The 20,827-nt window shown below is 42.7% G+C and overlaps 1 protein-coding gene across 1 annotated transcript in view; it reads left to right on the top strand.

Annotated features, from left to right (window-relative positions):
- The window catches only part of LOC123512547, a 179,000-nt gene that overhangs the window by 89,156 nt on the left and 69,017 nt on the right, over window positions 1-20,827 (top strand). The window contains exons 9-14 of the mRNA XM_045268973.1: window positions 2,042-2,430; window positions 2,671-2,744; window positions 2,950-3,051; window positions 7,710-7,789; window positions 8,250-8,439; window positions 16,851-17,040. Of these exons, the coding sequence (XP_045124908.1) occupies window positions 2,042-2,430; window positions 2,671-2,744; window positions 2,950-3,051; window positions 7,710-7,789; window positions 8,250-8,439; window positions 16,851-17,040 (1,025 nt within the window). The remainder of the gene's footprint in view (window positions 1-2,041; window positions 2,431-2,670; window positions 2,745-2,949; window positions 3,052-7,709; window positions 7,790-8,249; window positions 8,440-16,850; window positions 17,041-20,827) is intronic.

The raw sequence follows: 20,827 nt of genomic DNA, 5'->3' as shown, positions 1-20,827 counted from the left end.
ACAAATTTGGTTAAGATCATTAATGAATAATACAAAGAGAGTGGATGACAGGACAGAACCCTGTTAATAGATTTAAGGCCGTTTCACACCGGGGACGAGGCACTCGAAGCAAGCGGGGCAAAGCTGCGTGGCTTAAAATAGCCTCAGTGTATTTCCAATAGGAGTGTTCACATCGGATGCGAAACTTTGGGGCACATGCCAGCCACACCGTGCCACACTTTTTTTTTTTTTTTTTTTTTAGTTTTTTTTTTATAACCACACTGACCTGACTTTTCAACTCTCCCTCACTCACTCACTGTCCTTCACTGTGAATTGATGGATGTCCTGTAGTAAGTGCCTTGCTTCTTAATATCTTGTTCATTGAATGATAGAACGTCAGAAACCTGAACTGGAGTCAGTCTGAAATACTGACCAAATTTCCCTCATCCATTTCTGGCTTTTGAATAATGTGATGATATTCACCATATTCGATCGTTTAATATTTGCTTCATATATCTAATTATCTTTTCTCCTATTATTCAAGGCTAAAGATAACATTAATAACTCCTCTTCCTCCACCTCCTCCTCTTCCACGTCAGGGAACCATAGAGTACTGTTTTCTCTCGCTCTACGTTATGTTCCCTTCCCTTTCCTTTCACGTTGGTTATAAGTAGTTCTCTCTCTCTCTCTCTCTCTCTCTCTCTCTCTCTCTCTCTCTCTCTCTCTCTCTCTCTCTCTCTCTCTCTCTCTCTCACACACACACACACACACACACACACACACACACACACACACACACACACGAGTGAACAGCTACATAAATCTGTTTGCGGACGATGCGAAACTGTGCAGAGTCATAAAACAAAAGAGGATTGTGAAATACTGCAGGAAGACTTAAACAAGATCTGGAAATGGAACAAAAAATGGGAGATGGAATTCAATGTGGACAAAAGCCATGTCGTGGAATTGGGAAAAAGTGAAAGACCACCAGTGGGAATCTATAAGATGGGAGATGGAGTAGAACTAGAAAAGTAAAAAGGAAAAGGACTTGGGAGTGACGATGGAAGAAAACAATCAACCGGTAAGCCATATTGATAGAATTTTCAGAGAGACATATAATTTGCTAAGGAATATTGGATTAGCATTTCACTATATGGACAAAGAAATGATGAAGAAATTGATAAGTACTAAAATAAGACCTAGATTGGAATATGCAGGAGTTGTGTGGACCCCCCATGAAAAGAAACACATAAGGAAATTGGAGAGACTACAAAAAATGGCTACAAGAATGGTTTCAGAGGTTAGAGGGATGACATATGAGGAGAGACTAAAAGCCATGGATCTACCAACCCTGGAACAGAGAAGAGAGAGAGGGGATCTGATACAAGTTTACAAAATTGATTAACGGAATGGATGAAGTGGATAATGAGAAACTGATCCTGAGAGAAGAATATGACATTAGAAGCACAAGATCGGTTAGTAAGAAACTGAGGATGGGAAGATGTCTGAGAGATGTTAAAAAGTATAGTTTCCCGCAAAGATGTGTTGAGACGTGGAACAGTTTGAGTGAGGAAGTGGTGTCAGCAACAGAGTGTGCATAGTTTTAAAGAAAAATTGGATAAGTGTAGATATGGAGACGGGGCCACACGAGCATAAAGCCCAGGCCCTGTAAAACTACAACTAGGTAAATACACCGCGTAGTGTAGTGGTTAGCATGCTCGACTCACAATCGAGAGGATCCGGGTTTGAGTCCCGGAAAGCGGCGAGGTAGATGGGCAAGCCTCTTAAAGTGTAGCCCCTATTCACCTAGCAGTAAATAGATACGGGATGTAACTGGAGGGGTTGTGGCCTCGCTTTCCCGGTTTGTGGAGTGTGTGTTGTGGTTTCAGTCCTACCTGAAGATTGGTCTATGAGCTCCGTAATGGGGAAGACTGGCTGGGTGACCAGGAGAAGACCATGGTGAATTACACACACGCGCGCGCGTGCACACATACACTTCTTCCTATCCTTTCTCTTTCTCTCCTCTTTCCACCTAATGTTCTCTTTTGTCCTTTCTCCACAGGGGTGATAGGAGTAGATTGCCTCATCTCCCACGAACTGTGCCTCACACCGGCAGATCTTGAGTACCTCCTAGAAACCCGAAGAGAAAACGAAGATTATGAAGCATGGGAAAACGGAATGTATAAGGGCCAACAATTACTAAACATAATAAACTCCAGTACGTCAGAAACAGACGCAGAAGGCGAAAATAGAGGAGAAAAATGGGACGATAAAAGAAGAAATGAAGATATAAAGGACAAAGGAATAACTAAGCAGGATGATAATGGGTATCTGAAGAAGAATGGCGAGAAGGATGACGGTAAATCAACGAGCAGTGACGGGGATATGAGAGGTCAAAGTCACGGATTTGTGATGATCTATCCATCACCCGCGGGTCATTTGTATGACCAGGTGAGAACTAGTTAGTGATGGTTGTGATGGTAGGCGTTTGATGTCATGATATTAACTCTCTCTCTCTCTCTCTCTCTCTCTCTCTCTCTCTCTCTCTCTCTCTCTCTCTCTCTCTCTCTCTCCTTATCTTTTTGGTTTTCCACTTTTCCTCATCCTAATATTTCTATGTTTGTATTTTTTCGTTGCTTTCGTCTTCCTCATCTTCTGCGTTCTCCCACTTCTAATTTTGTGTCCCCACAGGTGATCCGCGACCTCTACCAGGCCCTCTCCAGCAACACCAGCTACGCAATCGCCCCTTCATCTTATCTCCTTGCGTGAGTCTCTCTCTCTCTCTCTCTCTCTCTCTCTCTCTCTCTCTCTCTCTCTCTCTCTCTCTCTCTCTCTTGCAGCATTTCATAATATACTTAATTGGTACTAGAATTTAGAAAAAAATCATTATTTTACACAAATGTTATCAAGACACTACTACTACTACTACTACTACTACTACTACTACTACTACTACTACTACTGTTGCAGGGAAAGTTGGAGACACATGACCCGTGACCTCCATGGGTTGGTAACGTTGCTGGAGGCTTTCTTCAGACCCCTGCCGCCTGGTGTTTCTCCACTCCTCGCCAGGTATGTCATCTACAATGTCTGTGTTCCCTCTCTTTCTCCTTTGACCTATTTTCTGCTTTGATTGGCTCTCTCTATTACAGCTTCGCTATTTCATTTCCTCTAGGAGTGTTTTACTGGTATATAGTGGACCTATTCTCTTCACTGAAGTTTTCGAGATATTTTGATTTGAAAATTTCGAGCATTCTCTCTCTCTCTCTCTCTCTCTCTCTCTCTCTCTCTCTCTCTCTCTCTCTCTCTCTCTCTCTCTCTCTCTCTCACACACACACACACACACACACACACACACACACACACACACACACACACACACACACACACACACACACTACCCATGTCTCGTTCTTTGGTCGCCTTCCGAGGCGTTTTACTGGTAGTAAGAGGTAATTGCGTTCTCTGAATTAACCGTTTTTTCTGTACGTGAGTAATACTGAAAAACTTTCGTCACCTTAGTGAGGAATCAGGTTGGTACTACTCAGATTCTCTTGACTCTGGCACTACTACGAAAAAAGTGTTGTATTATTCTGTCAATCAACTTGTAAAGTGTTTATTTGATGTGAAACAGGACACAAGCATTACTCTTTGCATGACAACGCAGGAGAGCCACCTTTAAGTTATGTCATTTTCAAAGGACGTTACGAGTTCTTAAAGACGAAACTTGAAGGGACTGGACATGATCGTAACCAGCCATTCTATTACGTATATTAATTGTTAATCCATGAAAGCTAGTTGTGATCTCACTGAATGTTTCCCTTTGTTCTTCATAACTCAACGGGGAAGACACAGCCTGCCCTTTAAAGACAACTCTCCTCCTTCTCACAAAATTATATGCATTTACTACACACACTTCCTTCACTCAGAATTAAAAAATGGCGACTCCTAATCCAGCCTAGGAGTCCCCTTCTGGGGAAGGACCATAAATGTCCCCAGGTCAGACTGCTCTTCAGGTAGCAACCCAAAATGTCTCGACACCTCCCTTAACTTTTTCTTCATTAACTTCTGCAACATTGGCGGTCTTAGATCTAATTTTCAATCTGTAGAACACAACCTCTCCTATACTAAACCTCATCTTCTTTTCCTTACCGAAACACAGCTGTCTGAGGCAACTGACAGTAGCCCGTTTTCTGTTCCCTCCTACTTTCTCTGTCCTCATTTTTGTTCCAAAGCTGGATGTTGTGTCTATGTGCACAACGATTTAACTTCCTCTCGTGCCTATGCCCTTGAATCTTCCAGGTTTTCCATCATCTGGTTTCGACTCAGTTGTCACTCTCTAACTAGATTTATCTGTGCTGTCTCTCTCTCCCTAACTCCTTTAACTATAGTAAATTCTTTAACTATTTAACTTCCAAATTAGAGCACATTCTATCCCTATATCCTTTCACGGAGATCTCTATCCTTGGAGATCTCTGCTTTGACTTTCCTCTCCCTTCACTAACCATCCTGGTGAACTTTCCTCTAAATTTCCTAACGTCCATAAGCTAGAACAAATGGTGCAACACCCTGACTCGTATTCCTGACCGTCTTAGAGATATGCCCAACATTCTTGATCTTTTCCTTACCTCTAATCCTTCTAAGTATGCTGTTATCTTATCTTTTCCGTTGGGCTCCTCCGATCACCTCACATCTGTATCTTGTCCAGTTTCTCCATTCCTTTCTCGGGGTCCGCCAAGGCGGAGGTGCCTCTGACCTGAGAAGGTATTATACTGATTTTCCCTGGATTGATTACTGTTTCTGTGTTAAAGACTCGTCTCTGTGTGCTGAACGCATAACAGTAATGACAGAGTCTGGCTTAGACGCATACATTCCTTACTCTTTTTCTCAACCTAAATCTTCTAAACTTTTGTTTAACACAGTCTGTCCCCGTGCTATACATGATAGAAAAGTTGCCCAGAAAAGACACTTGAGTCTTTCATCACCTCAAGACTTCTGGCATCTAGCCTAAAACATCTACAATAATCTCACTTCTTCATCTTTCCCTCCTTTATTTCATCCTGATGGCACCGCTGCCATCTCTGCTGTCTCTAAAGCTGAACTGTTCTCTCAAACCTTTGCTAAAAACTCCACCATGGATTATTCTGGGCTTGTCCCTCCCTCTCCTCCTACCTCTGATTATTTCATGCTTTCAATTAAAATTCTTCAGAATTATATTTTCCATGCCCTTGCTGACTTAAACCCTTGGAAGGCTTATGGACCTGATGGGGTCCCTCCTATTGTCTATCTGATCGCCAGTATGACTCCTGTCAAGGTCGCTCTACTGGTGATCTTATGGCTTTCCTTACTGAGCCTTGGTCATCCTCTTTCAGAGATTTCCATGAAACCTTTGCTGTCGCGTTTGACATATCGAAAGCTTTTGATAGAATGTGGCATAAATCTTTGATTTCAAACTGCCCTCCTGCGGTTTCTATCCTTCTCTCTGCAACTTTATCTCAAGTTTCCTTTCCGACTGCTCTATTGCTGCTGTGGTAGGGAGGCGGTGGCATAGTGGATAAGGTGGTGAGCGTGGGATCAGGCAGACGTCCACGCGTAGGTTCGAATCCCACCACGTACAGCCTTAAAACACTTTGCCATTTGTCGAGTGGTTTAAAGTTACCTACATATCACCATGATACCCAGGTTCTAGGTGGTTACACTCAAGATGAGCTTGGGCGGTGATATGGGCCCTAATATGGGTACCACTATAAATAAAATTGCCTGCGCCACTAATGGGCAGAAGCTGAACAGCGCTTACCATATACTCTTCAAGTGTGCCTACAGGCGCTATAGGCCTTACCGTAAAAAAAAAAAAAAAAAAAAAAAAAAGATGGCCACTGTTATTCTCCTAACTCTTTTAATGGTGGTGTTCCTCAGAGTTCTGTCCTGTCACCCACTCTCTTTCTATTATTCATTAATGACCTTCTTAACCAAACTTCTTGCCCTATCCACTCTTACGCTGATGATACCAACCTACATCTTTCCACGTCCTTTCAGAGACGACCAACCCTTCAGGAAGTCAACAGATCACGCAAAGACGCCACAGAACGCCTGACTTCTGATCTTTTTAAGATTTCCGATCAGGGCAGAGAAAATCTAGTAGTTTTCAATGCATCAAAAACTCAATTCCTCCATCTATCAACTCGACACAACTTTCCAAACAACTATCCCCTCTTCTTCAGTGACACTCAACTGTCTCCCTCTTCCACCCTGAATATCATAATCTTAACTGGAAACTTCACATCTCATCTTTTGTTAAAACAGCTTCTATGAAGTTAGGCGTTCCTCCACCTGCTTACTCTGTACAAGGGCCTTATCAGCCCTTGTATGGAATACTCTTCGCATGTTTGGGGGCTTCCATTCACACAGTTTTATTAGATAGGGTGGAATCAAAAGCTTTTCATCTCATAAACTCCCTCCTTTGACTGACTGTCTTCAGCCTCTTTCTCGCCTCCGAAATTTTGCATCTCTTTCTATCTTTTATCGTTGTTTTTATGCTAAGTGTCTTACTGATCTTTCTAACTGCATGCCTCCCCTCCTCCTGTGGCCTCGCTACGCAAGACCTCCTTCTTCTACTCATCCCTATTTCTGTCCAACCCTCTATTGCAAGAGTTAACCTGTACTCTTAATCACTCATATCTTTCACTGGTAAACTCTGGAACTCCATACCTGCTCTGTATTTCCGCCTTCCTACGACTTGTCATCTTTTAAGCGGGGGGTATCAAGACATTTGCTCCCTAATCCAAGTGGGCCTTTTTTTTTTTTTTTAAATATCTTTTTGCCCTTGGGTGACCTCTCTCTCCTACATAAAAAAAATATATATATATATATATATATATATATATATATATATATATATAAGGAAAATTTAGCTAATCTCTCAAAGATAATCCAAAGAGAGAGAGAGAGAGAGAGAGAGAGAGAGAGAGAGAGAGAGAGAGAGAGAGAGAGAGAGAGAGAGAGAGAGAGAGAGGGCGGTTGGGGAGCTTGCTTAGACCTAAATGAGTGACGTCAATCAAGTGGCGGAAAAATATGCCTTGTAGCACAGACCGCCAAAAACGGCCGAAACTAATGCTACGGAGTGCGGATAGTTTGTCATCTTTATTTATTTATCTTTTTTTTTTTTTTTTTTTTTATCCTTGAAAATCTCAGCTGCGGAAGTACGGACTTAAAATTTCACCTTTCCGTACCTGTTACTTCCACACTTTTAGAAAAATTTTCCGCATTTCGGACCTCCGCACCTCGTTTGGTGGTCCACAGGTACGGAGGAGCGGAGGTACCGACCGAGGTATGGAAGTGCTCAGCTCTGCTCATACCAGAAGAATACTAGACTATAGGCTCCGCGCACCCGCGGCAGGGAGAAAGCCTGGACCGGCTTTGCTCGCTTTCCTCTTCCCCCCCTCCCTCTGATCTTGCAAATGATACCTAGTCATCCCGAGAGTTTTCTAGTTTCATTCCTGCATGACAATCTTAAAAAGTTATGATGGTAATTGAATTGAATTATGCAAATACTTGTTTAGGCTAGGTAAAAAATATTGTTGTAAGAAAAATTTCCTTTCCTTTCAACCTTCAACAATTATTCTGTGTCGCGTTTACAAAATTACACATTAGGGCTAAATACATCAATACATTTTTAATTAAGTCTGAATTTTCGAAGTGACAATCTACTTCTTGCATTTCTTCACCCACAGCCTGGACCTGCAGGAGACGGACGCAGTGCAGCAAAAGTGGGTGCAGCAGCAGCAGGAGGGCAAGCATCACTGCATGGATGGTAGGTGACTACTGGCACCATCACCACCATCATATTCCCACTCAGTGTGATATTTAACCTCTTCACATTCACCTTCACTGTTCCTAATCAATTTACTGCAATTCACAATACCGGATACTTATCACCATAATCCATACTCTCACATATTGGTACATAACCATACTGACCCTCACTTCAATCATCCCTTTAAATCTAACCCTAATTAGTACATGCCTCTTATCATTCATATTAATGAACTTTCACCGCATAAACACGCGCCATTTTATTTCACTTTAAACACACTTAAACTACACTTTTCACTCTACTGGCACTCACATAACGGTATTCATCTCACTAGCACTTACATCTTCAGTACTTTAGTACTCAGCTTAGCTGGTCATATTATTGCACTGCTACTGACTCATCCTTACTGCAACACACCCATTGTTCCTCTGACTTTTCTCTCCCCACCCCACATTAGACCCTGCCACCGCACCTTACCTACAGAAGATCACGCTCGTGCCTGAAGTGCCTCTTAGCCCGTCCTTCACGCCTCTGGTCACCTCCTACTGGGGCCAGGTGGAGTACGAGAGCATCACGATTCAAGTAGCTGGGGTGGCGCTTCACTGTCAGGCTGAAGCAAGACTGGACGATAAGTTTGGACCATCAACGTGAGTCTCTGTGTTTGGTTGAAGTTCTATTTTTTTTCTACATCAATTTAGGATCTAGTTACATCTTTTACACACACACACACACACACACACACACACACACAGACACACAGTTCCTTGAAGACAACAAATTAATATCAAATAGCCAATTTGGTTTTAGAAAAAGACGGTCGTGTGTAACTAATTTATTGAGTTTCTATTCTAGAATAGTTGATAGAGTACAAGAGAGAGAGAGGGATGGGTTGACTGTATTTATTTGGATTTAAAAAAAGGCGTTTGACAAAGTGCCACATGCAAGATTACCATGGAAGTTAGAGGAGAAGGGTGGCTTAAAAGGAAGCACATTGAGATGGATAGAAAATTATTTGAGGGGGAGAGAAATAAGGACGGTAGTTAAAGATATGAAGTCCAAGTGGAGAGCAGTAGAAAGCGGAGTGCCACAGGGGTCAGTATTGGCACCAATACTTTTCCTCATTTATATTAACGACATGCCAGAAGGAGTGAACAGCTACATAAATCTGTTTGCAGATGATACGAAACTGTGCAGAGTTATAAAGCAAAAGAGGATTGTGAAATACTGCAAGAAGACCTAAATAAGATCTGGGAATGGAGTAAAAGTGGGAAATGGAATTCAATGTGAACAAAAGCCATGTCATGGAAATGGGAAAGAGTGAAAGACGACCTGTGGGAATCTATAAGATGGGAGATGGAGTAGAACTGGAGAAAGTAAAAAGGAAAAGGACTTAGGAGTGACGATGGAAGAAAACAATCAACCAGTAAGCCATATTGATAGAATTTTTAGAGAAACATATAATTTGCTAAGGAATATTGGAGTAGCATTTCACTACATGGACAAAGAAATGATGAAGAAATTGATAAGTACTATAATAAGACCCAGATTGGAATATGCAGGAGTAGTGTGGACCCCTCATAAAAAGAAACACATAAGGAAATTGGAGAGACTACAAAAATGGCTACAAGAATGGTTCCAGAATTTGAAGGGATGACATATGAGGAGAGACTAAAGGCTATGGATCTACCAACCCTGGAACAAAGAAGGAGAGAGGAGACCTGATACAAGTTTATAAATTGATCAACGGAATGGACCAAGTGGATAATGAGAAACTGATCCTGAGAGAAGAATATGACATCCGAAGCACAAGATCGCATAGTAAAAAGCTGAGAAAAGGAAGATGTCTGAGAGATGTTAAAAAATATAGTTTCCGCAAAGATGTATTGAGACGTGGAACAGTTTAAATGAAGAAGTAGTGTCTGCAACGAGTGTGCATACTTTTAAAGTAAGATTGGATAAGTGTAGATATGGAGACGGGGCCACACGAGCATAAAGCCCAGGCCCTGTAAAACTACAACTAGGTAAATACAACTAGATAAATACACACACACACACACACACACACACACACACACACACACACACACACGGCCCGGTAGCTCAGTGGTTAGAGCGCTGGCTTCACAAGCCAGAGGGCCGGGGTTCGATTCCCCGGCCGGGTGGAGATATTTGGGTGTCTCTCCTTTCACGTGTAGCCCCTGTTCACCTAGCAGTGAGTAGGTACGGGATGTTAATCGAGGAGTTGTGACCTTGTTGTCCCGGTGTGTGGTGTGTGCCTGGTCTGAGACCTATCCCAAGATCGGAAATAATGAGCTCTGAGCTCGTTCCGTAGGGTAACGTCTGGCTGTCTCGTCAGAGACTGCAGTTGATCAAACAGTGAATTACACACACCGCGTAGTGTAGTGGTTAGCACGCTCGACTCACATTCGAGAGGGCCGGGTTCGAGTCCCGGGGCGGCGAGGCAAATGGGCAAGCCTCTTAATGTGTGGCCCCTGTTCACCTAGCAGTAAATAGATACGGGATGTAACTCGAGGGATTGTGGCCTCGCTTTCACGGTGTGTGAAGTGTGTTGTGGTCTCAGTCCTACCTGAAGATCGGTCTATGAGCTCTGAGCTCGCTTCGTAATGGAGAAGACTGGCTGGGTGACCAGCAGACGACCGAGGTGAATTACACACACATTCAGTTGTAAAGGGGGCTATGGTGTGTTGGCCACCAGGGCTGTCATTGTGTAATGCGGGAGAAAATATAAGGAAAAGATTATGAAAATTTTAAATTTAGGGGTTTAATTTTAAAAATGGTAGTTGTAGCTGAATGTTTAAGACACTGGTTATAATTTTAAATGGTTGACACAAGAATACAGATTCACAAAACTTTTCAGTAAACTGATTGAATAATGTAAAAGAACTTTCTCCCCACAATCACGTTTGTTGTCGCTTACAGTCTAGTTCACCGGAAAAGGATATACCCTTCACCACAAGGCAAACACTAGCAAAATGATGACATAATTATTATCCCCTTCTCACTCAACATTACGGTACTTTTCTTCACTGGCACGGGTCTTGCGCCGAGACGCGCGACTCGCATTTATTTACTCAAGAACATTCAATTAACTTGATATGTGGGGCTGAGTACACTGTTTATGGGAGAAATGTACCGGAAGGTTCATTTAACCTTGTCTTTGAGGGTCTCGTTACACAGTTGGTGGAGGAGGGGGAGGACATACAATGGTTTCTGACAGTCCCCCGCCCTTCATTTTACCCAACACCACCACCAACAAAATATCTTCACATTTTTAGATTTTCACAAAAGAATATCCTATCCCCAAAAGCACGCACGCACACACACACACACACACACACACACACACACACACACACACACACACACACACACACACACACACACACACACACACACACACACACACACACACATACACACACACACGTGGATTTCACGAACACAGGGAGAGAGAGAGGGATCGTCACTAATCTGTTGGGGGTGGAGAGCGGATTCGGACTCAGTATGCAATTTAGCGCAATATATGTATTATATAAGCATTATGTTTTATATCAAAGTTACGTCAGTTTTACAAGAGCAAGGCAACTGACCTACTAGGAATGAAGAACAAAGCCAGACTGCATGAGAATGCGACTGCGGGCAATTACTGTCTTCCCTGACCAGATTAATAGTGTGTGTGGTGTGTGACGTCGCACACCTACCCTATGATCGGTAATAATGGGCCCTTAGATCGCACTGAGAGTGTAACGGATGGTGGTTGCGATTCCACTCTTGATTAGGTCTTCGTGAATACACACACACACACACACACACACACACACACACACACACACACACACACACACACACACACACACACACACACACACACACACAGCACTCTAAAAACAACTCTAATCCTTCACGCAAAATTACATGCACTTGCTACACAAACATACACACACAGACACTTCACTTAAAGTTTTAGAAAATGGCGAATCCAACACCATACTTGGAGTCCTCTTCCTGGGGGAGAAGGGGGCGACCATAAATGTCTTTAGGTCGAACTGCTTTCTCGGTATCGAGCATAAATGTCTTGACACCTCCCCTTAAATTTTTCTTCATCAATTTCTGCAACATTCGCGGTCTTAGATTTAATTTTTAATCTCTAGAACACTACACTAAACTTCATTGTCGTTTCCTTACCGAAACACAGGTGTCTGAGGCAACTGACAGTAGCATTGTCGTTTCCTTACCGAAACACAGGTGTCTGAGGCAACTGACAGTAACCTCTTTTCTGTTCTCTTCTAATTTCTCTATCTTATTTTCGTTCCAAAGCTGTATGTTGCATCTATGTGAGCAACAACTTGATTTACTCTCGTGCCCACGCTCTTGAATCTTACGAATCTTCCACCATCTTCCTTCTAATCAAAAGTCGCTTTTTAACTAAATTTATCCATGCTGTATACCTCTCCTCTAACTACTCTAACTATAAGAGATTCTTTGACTATTTAACTTACAAAGTGGTGCACATTCAATCCGTTTTCTTTTTTTTCTTTTTTTCCGGATATCTTCATTCCTGGAGATTTCAGTGTTCACTACCAGCCTTGGCTTTCCTCTCCCTCCACTGACCATCCTTCAACTTTGCTATCCTTCATGACCTAGAGCAACTTATGCGACACTCTACATCATAAGGATAAGGAAAACAGAAGAGGAAGAGGAGTATAGCTTTGTACGTTAAGGACACTGCAATGTTGCATAAACAGCAGAATTAAGACAGATAGCAAAACAAAGTCTCTATGGGTAGATATTAAGGACGGGTCACAATCAGTAGTAATGGGTTTAGTGTACAGGCCACCAAATGCTTCAAATCAAATAAACTCTTCCCTATGGGAGGAAATAAATAGAGCAGCCAGATACAGTAAGGTATGTGTGGTAGGCGATTTTAACTATATGAATGTTGATTGGAGCTTGATGGTGGGTAACAGTGAAGGAGAAGAGTTTCTTAGATTCATTCAGGATAATTTTTCAAAGCAAGTCATTTTATAATCCACACGGGGAAATAATATTCTAAATATGATTCTGACAAATAGGGAGGAGGCGTTACGCAGGTGAAGGTTGGTGACCAGCTACTAAAAAATAGTAATCACAACGAAATACAGTATACATTGAAATGGCATGAAAGTTTTAGAAAAAAGAGCAATAGGAAAGTACCTGACCTCGGGAAGGGTAATTTCTAGGGCTTAAGGAGATATTTATAAGGAGTCGACTGGAAAAGGGATAGGCAGGGAAGATCAGATAAGGTCCAATATGAAGGTAGGAGAAGGAAGGCAGGATCAGAGAAGGGTGGGGTGAGGTATGAAGTCGGAGAAGTGGAGAGGGAGGAGAGTCGGGTGGTGGGATTTGGATTACGACAGGACGAGAGGAATCCAGGGCAGCTGAGGGTTGGTGAGATGTATAGCCACTTTCTTAATAAATTACATAGGGGTCAGACAGCTAACATTCCATATAAGACTATACAATCACAAAGCAACGACCCTAAGTGGATGAGAGATAGATTAAAACAATGCATAAGGCACAAAAGGAATATATATATGAGGCTATAGGCAGGAGATGAGGTTTTAAGGCCACCATACAGTGAATGAGTAAGAACAGTTAAAAGGTTAACGAGGAAAGCTAAAAGCGAATAGGAGTTGAGGGTAGCCAGCCAAGCAAAGTCGGACACCGAGAGATTTTTTGAGTTATATAAGACGAAAAGCGGAGATGAAATAGGTCCTTTAAAGACAGCAAATGGGGAGATGGTTAGTTCTGGGAAGAGATTAGTAGAATTACGAACGAGTGTTTTTTAACTGTCTTCAGCCAAGAGAACGCATGAAATCCCAGATAGCGAACAGATTTTTAGGACAGAGGATAGTGAAAAACTGACAGATATTCATTTAATTAAGGTGATGGTAGAACACACACACACACACACACACACACACACACACACACACACACACACACACACACACACACACACACACACACACACACACACACACACACACACACACACACACACACACACACACACACACACACACTTCTTTAGGTAAGTATACTGATCTGACTCACAGACGAGAGTGAACAAAGATTTGGGGATCAACTGACTTGGGTCTCAATTGGCTTCATGATCAACTGTCTTGAGTCCCAACTAATCCATCAGATGTCACCGTTGCTACATGTCCCCTGCTGACATGAGCTAAATTGTTGTATTAAATACCAGATACATACAGATGCATAGAATATTGATTATGTTACTGTTGGCATTCTGTATCTACTTTTAAATATCCTGTATTGATAATTTTGGGAGAAGTTAATTAAGACAAATACTTTTTTTGTGATTATCTTGTAATATTGCTATCAATATCTTAAATACGGCATATTACACGACTAAAATCTATCGATTTTGACAATGAAAAGGTAAAAACTTTGACTATATAGTATAACCTAGCTTACTCAATAACATCGTGATATATGGATATAGTTATTTTTGTGGGAATTTTAACATCGCTTTCATCAAGATCAAGAAGCGGCAAAACAATCGAGCAAAGAATAAGCATATCACTGGACAGCTGTAGAGTGAGGAGAGAGAAATGTGTGAAGCTCTCCTCCTCCTCATGGCATAGCAGTATGGACATCACAGAAGGAATTAACTATTTGTCCCACAATATGTTTAAGTTAAAGAGGTAGGCAGCCAAGGTTGGATTAGACAGTAACACTCTCGCCAGGATACTCAAGTTGCCTATTCTCAATTAGGATTGTTATTTCCATTTAACTAGTAAGTTGATCTGTGTGGTTTGGAACTTTGGACTTTTAAATGACACAGACACGTTGTTTTCATGTTTACTGTCGACTGGATTACTACACTCCTTTTGGAAATATGGAGATGACCAAATAAGTCTCAATGCCAATTCAAGAGAAAATCAACTTATATACATTTGTTCATGAATATGGTTTGATTTTGCCTGTGTTGCTACTTAGAAGGAATTATGTAGAAAAATATATTATATCGACTTATTGCATCTTTGTGTTTAAAGAATGACACTGCAGGTATGTTCTATAATACCTCTGTGAGAGCGAAGGAGACATGTATTGTGCTGCCACCTGGTAAAAACCACTGGTTCTGAAAACTCCTCATTGACTTGTGGACCAGATGACCTAAGTACCAATCGCTAAGGGACCAATTGACTTGCACCCGGAGCTGGCGAGTGGGGCCAAGACATGCGAAATCCACCACAGAACTGACGCCCATGCAGGAGCAACAACAGGCACAGCAAGGACAAGAAACTGCCGTAGAAGAAACTGCGCTGAGTCAGCAGCAGGGGGGCTGGTAGCAGAGAGCAGAAAATCACGTGGCGTAGTGTAGTTGATAAACAACACCACACAATAAGCCAGCAAAGGATAGCAACGTTGTAGCTTATAGCAGCAAACTGGTCCATAAGCAGGATGCAAGCTTGTGCAAGGCCATAAAACAGCAAAGACTTGTTAGGAGGCTGGCAGGAGCGGCTATAAGATATAAAAAAGACTGCTTGCCATCAATATGTTCCAGAACCTGCCACACACACACACACACACACACACACACACGGTCCGGTAGCTCAGTGGTTAGAGCGCTGGCTTCACAAGCCAGATGACCGGGGTTCGATTCCCCGGCCGGGTGGAGATATTTGGGTGTGTCTCTTTTCACGTGTAGCCCCTGTTCACTTAGCAGTGAGTAGGTACGAGGAGTTGTGACCTTGTTGTCCCGGTGTGTGGTGTGTGCCTGGTCTCAGGCCTATCCGAAGATCGGAAACAATGAGCTCTGAGCTCGTTCCTTAGGGTAACGTCTGGCTGTCTCGTCAGAGACTGCAGCAGATCAAGCAGTGAACACACACACACACACACACACACACACACACACAGCAGTCCAGAAGGTTTTAGGGTTAAGTTTTAAACACTGGGTGGGCAACACAATGTATTTTTAGCAGCCAGATACGGACAAGGGCGGAAAAGACGATAGTGTAGCGGTGCAAACGACTAGCAGCCAGCAACTGACTTGAGGGATGTCAAGCCAGTGGCGCCACCAGTGCTTCCATGAGTTGATGAAATCTTATCCTAGTTTTTTGTCAATTTTATCCTAGATTCGAGTGTTTTACCCTAGATTGTCGAAGTTGCCAATTAATTGTTGATTAATGCACTCTTATCATACATAAGTTTAAATATTGCCCCCCACCCCCAAACACACACACAGGACTACACACTACAGCCACTACTGCGGCTGCTCTGTGTGGACTCGTCCTCGCAAGTGACTGACTCTGTGTGTGAACTGTGATCTAACCGAAGGTCCAAAACGTGTACGCGTAGTAGACGGGTGAGTGGAGACTGGGGAGAAAGGGGATGGGGTGGGAGGGTGAAGGGATGATACAAGTCACGGGGATGATTGTGTACATGAATCGAACATGAAAGAGAACCAGCCTGCCACCAGATTGGCACCATTCCAAGCACACCTATCCATAGGACGGCAGATTACCCTAAAATTACCCTAGTTTATGCATTACCCTAAACACTACCCTAAGAAGGGTCCAATTACCCTAGTTTAGGGTATTTTACCCTAAAATGGAAGCACTGGGCGCCACAAAGGCGAGCAAGAAAACATAGAGAGGGTGCGCGCACAAGGCATATACATAAAATAAAATAGAATGACATTGTAATAATAATAATAATAATAATAGTGCTAATAATAATGATAGTAATAATAGCAATAATAATAACAACGGTAATGATAATATGTGAGTGGATAACCACCACAAACAGCAGCAGCAGCAGGAGCAACAACAACAACAACAACAACAACTGTACTAGTATTCGTACTATTACTAGCGTATGTAGCATTAGTAGTATTAGTAGTAGTGATAGTAGTGTTATTGCTTTAGAAAAACTGAAAGCATTACCAGATATAGAATTATAGCATAGGTACGTATTAACTATTAGTCTAATTAATTCATTCCTATTTTTCCTTATCTTTCTTCATCAGACTTGTCAACTACACCCTGGGTCTCGGAGAAAACCGGGTTGTGGTGGCAGTGGTGGAGATAGGACACTCAGAGCCTTGGACACTCAACACATACACCCTCCACCTGACGCGCCTTCCTCCGCCACCACCCTCTCCACAGGCCAATCCCGCACTTCCCACCATGCCTCGGGAAGTGTGTGCCCTGCGCCAGGTGAGTGCGGGGAACTTAGGAAATGGAAGAGGAGGAGGAGGTGCAAGGGGAAAGGTGAGGAGAAGGAGAAGGAGGTGGGGGAGAGAATAATATAATTTTTTTAAGATTGTTGTTGCTATATTTATAGTTGTTGTTAATGTTGTTGTTGCTGTTGTTCCTGCTGTTGTTGTTGTTGCTTCTATTGCTGTAGCTGTTGCCGTTGCTCTTCGTTATTGCTTCTGTTGTTGCTGTTGTTGATGTTGATGTTGTAGTTGTTGTTGTCATCGTTGTTGTCCTGGTCTTCTGAACTCACTTCGTCTACTTAGTTCTTACTGACTCGTGTTGGCTCAAAACCTCCTTGTATACAAAATCTGTTACATCTAGATAATTCTACTACATTACAAAACGCCCCAATCGTCTTGATCACATTACATAAGAGCCACAATCCTACAATACACAAATAAAAGATTAATTAAACCATACAGAACAATGCTAGATTATTCTCCGGGACAAGCTTCGCTATCCCTCACTTCGGCTGACACATCTCTAGTCTAATCTTCCCGAGACTTTTTCCAGGTTATTCCTGGCATAACACTATCTCCTACCTCAAAATGTGTCGTCCCGACACACCTACACAACTGTGTACAAATATGAAGTTCAATCATAAACATATTAGTCTTGGAATTTTCTTGTGGAACATCAATGTGAGTTTCAACAAGAGATGCTTGCAACCTATGTTGATCTCAAGAAGACGTTTTATTCAGTGCATCGAGAGATACTGTGATCTTTTGCGTCTCTGGGATTCCTGCAAGGATTATTGGTCTATTAACTGGCCTCTACTCTGGGACTGTGAGTGCTGTGAACTGTGGATGGGGTGTGTCCAGCTTCTTTCCTGTGAGTATGGCAATAAGGCAGAGATGCGTGTTTGCTTCATCACTTTTCAACACTTGCATGGACTGGGTGCTAGGCAGAGTTGTAGATCAAAGTCAAATGTCTTGAAACCTCCCTCTTAAAAGAAGTCAAGTCGTAGGAAGATGGAAATACAGAGGTAGGTAGGGAGTTCCAGAGTTTATCAGTGAAAGGTATGAATGAATGAGAGTACTGGTTAACTATTGCATTAAAGACTTGGACAGAATAAGGATGAGAGGAAGAAGAAAGCCTTGTGCAGATAGACCACAGGAGGAGGGGAGGCATGCAGTTAGCAAGATCAGTAGAGTAGTTAGCATGAAAATTGCGATAAAAGATAGAAAGAGCTGCAACATTCCGGTGGTGAGAAAGAGGCTGAAGACAGTGAGTCAGAAGAGGGGAGTTAAGATGAACAGCTTTTGATTCCGCCCTATCCAATAAAACTGTTTTGAGTGGAACCCCCCAAACATGTGATGAGTACTCCATTCAAGGACGGATAAGGCTCTTGTAAAGAGTTCTACTCCTGGCTATGGTCCACGTGTAGGATGGGCTTCTTTACTCGGGGTGACAGTTCCCTAACGGATGGGATTTTAGATATGATGTCTCTCATATCTAAAATCCCATCCGGAAATTCCCGTGGAAACCCCATATGGTATTGAAAAAATTCATAATTTATCATTTATCTAAGGTGTCTCCACCAACTTTTCTCGCCCCTTCAACTGCTAACTCTTTACAAGGGCCTTATCCGTCCTTGTATGGAGTACCTTTCGCATGTTTAGGGGGTTCCACTCACACAGTTTTATTAGATAAGGTGGAATCAAAAGCTTTTCGTCTCATTAACTCACCTTCTCTGACTGATTGTCTTCAGCCTCTTTCTCACTGCCGGAATGTTGCAGCTCTTTCTATCTATTATCGAAATTTTCATGCTAACTGCTCTACTGATCTTGCTAACTACATACCTCCTCTCCTCTTGCGGCCTCGCTGCACAAGGCTTTCTTCTTCCTGCCATCCTTATTTTGTCCAACTCTCTAACGCAAGAGTTAACCAGTACTCTCAATCATTCAGACCTTTCACTGGTAAACTATGGAACTCCCTGCCTTTTCTTTAATCTTTTGTTGCCCTCGGCTGATTTCCCCTCTTGCATAAAAAAAAGACATCTTTCTGCAGTTGACTCAACACTTGCTCCATAGGTTCGAGTGATTTGCAGACCCAGGCACAGGACCTTCACCTGGCCTGTCCCCAAAAGACATCGGTTAGATCGATCTATCGAACTCGCCTCCGTCAAAGTTTTTTTTTTATCATTACCGCTCACTGTGAGCGGTCTGCTGAATGGGCTCGTCCATTTCTGCAGTCATCCTTCTCAGTTATCGTGTATTTGTCCGCTCTTCTGGAACAGACTCCTCTGCTTCTGTGGAGGACTCTGTCTGATCCTTTACGCCAGTGATACTCCCAACCTTTTTTAGGTTGAAAAGGCTACATCTGTCATTATAAACACAGTGGAGGGCGCCTTTCCGAATAAATAAGTAAATAAATAAATGTATATATATATATATATATATATATATATATATATATATATATATATATATATATATATATATATATATATATATATATATATATATATATATATATATATATATATATATATATATATATTGTTACGTACGCCACACGGCTGCGGTTAACTGCTACAGCTCACTAGAGTGTTATTCTGGCAAAATCGCCAACTTTGTTACGGTCAGTACAGTGGGGATTATAAAACACTCCACAGAGTCCCCACTACTATAACTCACAGCCGCCGTAACCCTCAGGTTCTTTCAAGGTCGCCAACAGTGTATAATTTCCCCCACTGTAAGGGAATCTCCTCAGCAACTCCTTCTCCTCCTGTACCCAACCAAGTAGAATTTATAAATGGTAGATGTTATGTGTAACAGGGCGAGGCCTTAATACCCCTAGAGAAACCGCCCACAAGGACAATTCCACCCACTTCTATGAAGTATTAATGCCTCTCCACACGCCTTGTCCACAGACTGTGATTCACAGACTGGGACAAAACGTGCAGTATATATTACTATATTATCTTACTACAACAAGTGCTTCCTAACACCTGTCAGACTGACTTCCCTAGCCTACTACTACTGCAATATATGATGTGTACAGCACATCCGGTGATGTACACATAAGCCCAGACACCACCTACGGGTGACAACAGCTATACACAGTCGCAGACAAGTCTGGCGGACGACAACTACGCACCACTGGCCGACATGAAGCCTCTCAGCCTTCAATAGTGTGCGTGGCTACTACCACTACAATACAGTATACTACTGAAACTATACAAAAGATGGTGGGGGCACACAGCCGCCCACCAAACCACACTGGTGACCACGGCCACCAACAAACAAACAGGACGAGACAATGTCTCCTCCGCGCCGCTCACCACGAGTGGACGAACGCACGAGAAATGCAGCCAACCGGCCACACTTTCTCAGAACAACAAGCCCGTTCTACACAGCCACGGTCTACCCAGTAGCAAGCCAGCTACTCAACAGGAGGGCACAACTCCCATACCGATGACTAATGAGCAACAAGAGAAGCCCAGCAACACGTCTCTCTAACACTGTGCCAGACCGACGAGAGTGCGTGTCTATCTCCGCTGAAGGCTACCTTGATACTATAAACAGTATACTATTGATACTACACAACAGATGGTGGGGCACACAGCCGCCCACCAAACACACTGGTGACCACGGCCACCACAACGACAAACAGGACGAGACAGTAACGTGTCTCTCTGCGTCGCTACCCCACGAGTGGACAACGCACGAGAAATGTAGCCCCAACCGGCCACACTTTCTCAGAACAACAAGCCCGTTGTCCTACACAGCCACGGTCTACC

This window comes from Portunus trituberculatus, chromosome 34 (assembly GCF_017591435.1).
Source record: "Portunus trituberculatus isolate SZX2019 chromosome 34, ASM1759143v1, whole genome shotgun sequence".
NCBI classification, from domain to species: domain Eukaryota; kingdom Metazoa; phylum Arthropoda; class Malacostraca; order Decapoda; family Portunidae; genus Portunus; species Portunus trituberculatus.
The sequence above is the reverse complement of the archived record's forward strand: the minus strand, read 5'-3'. Positions and strand labels throughout refer to the sequence as shown.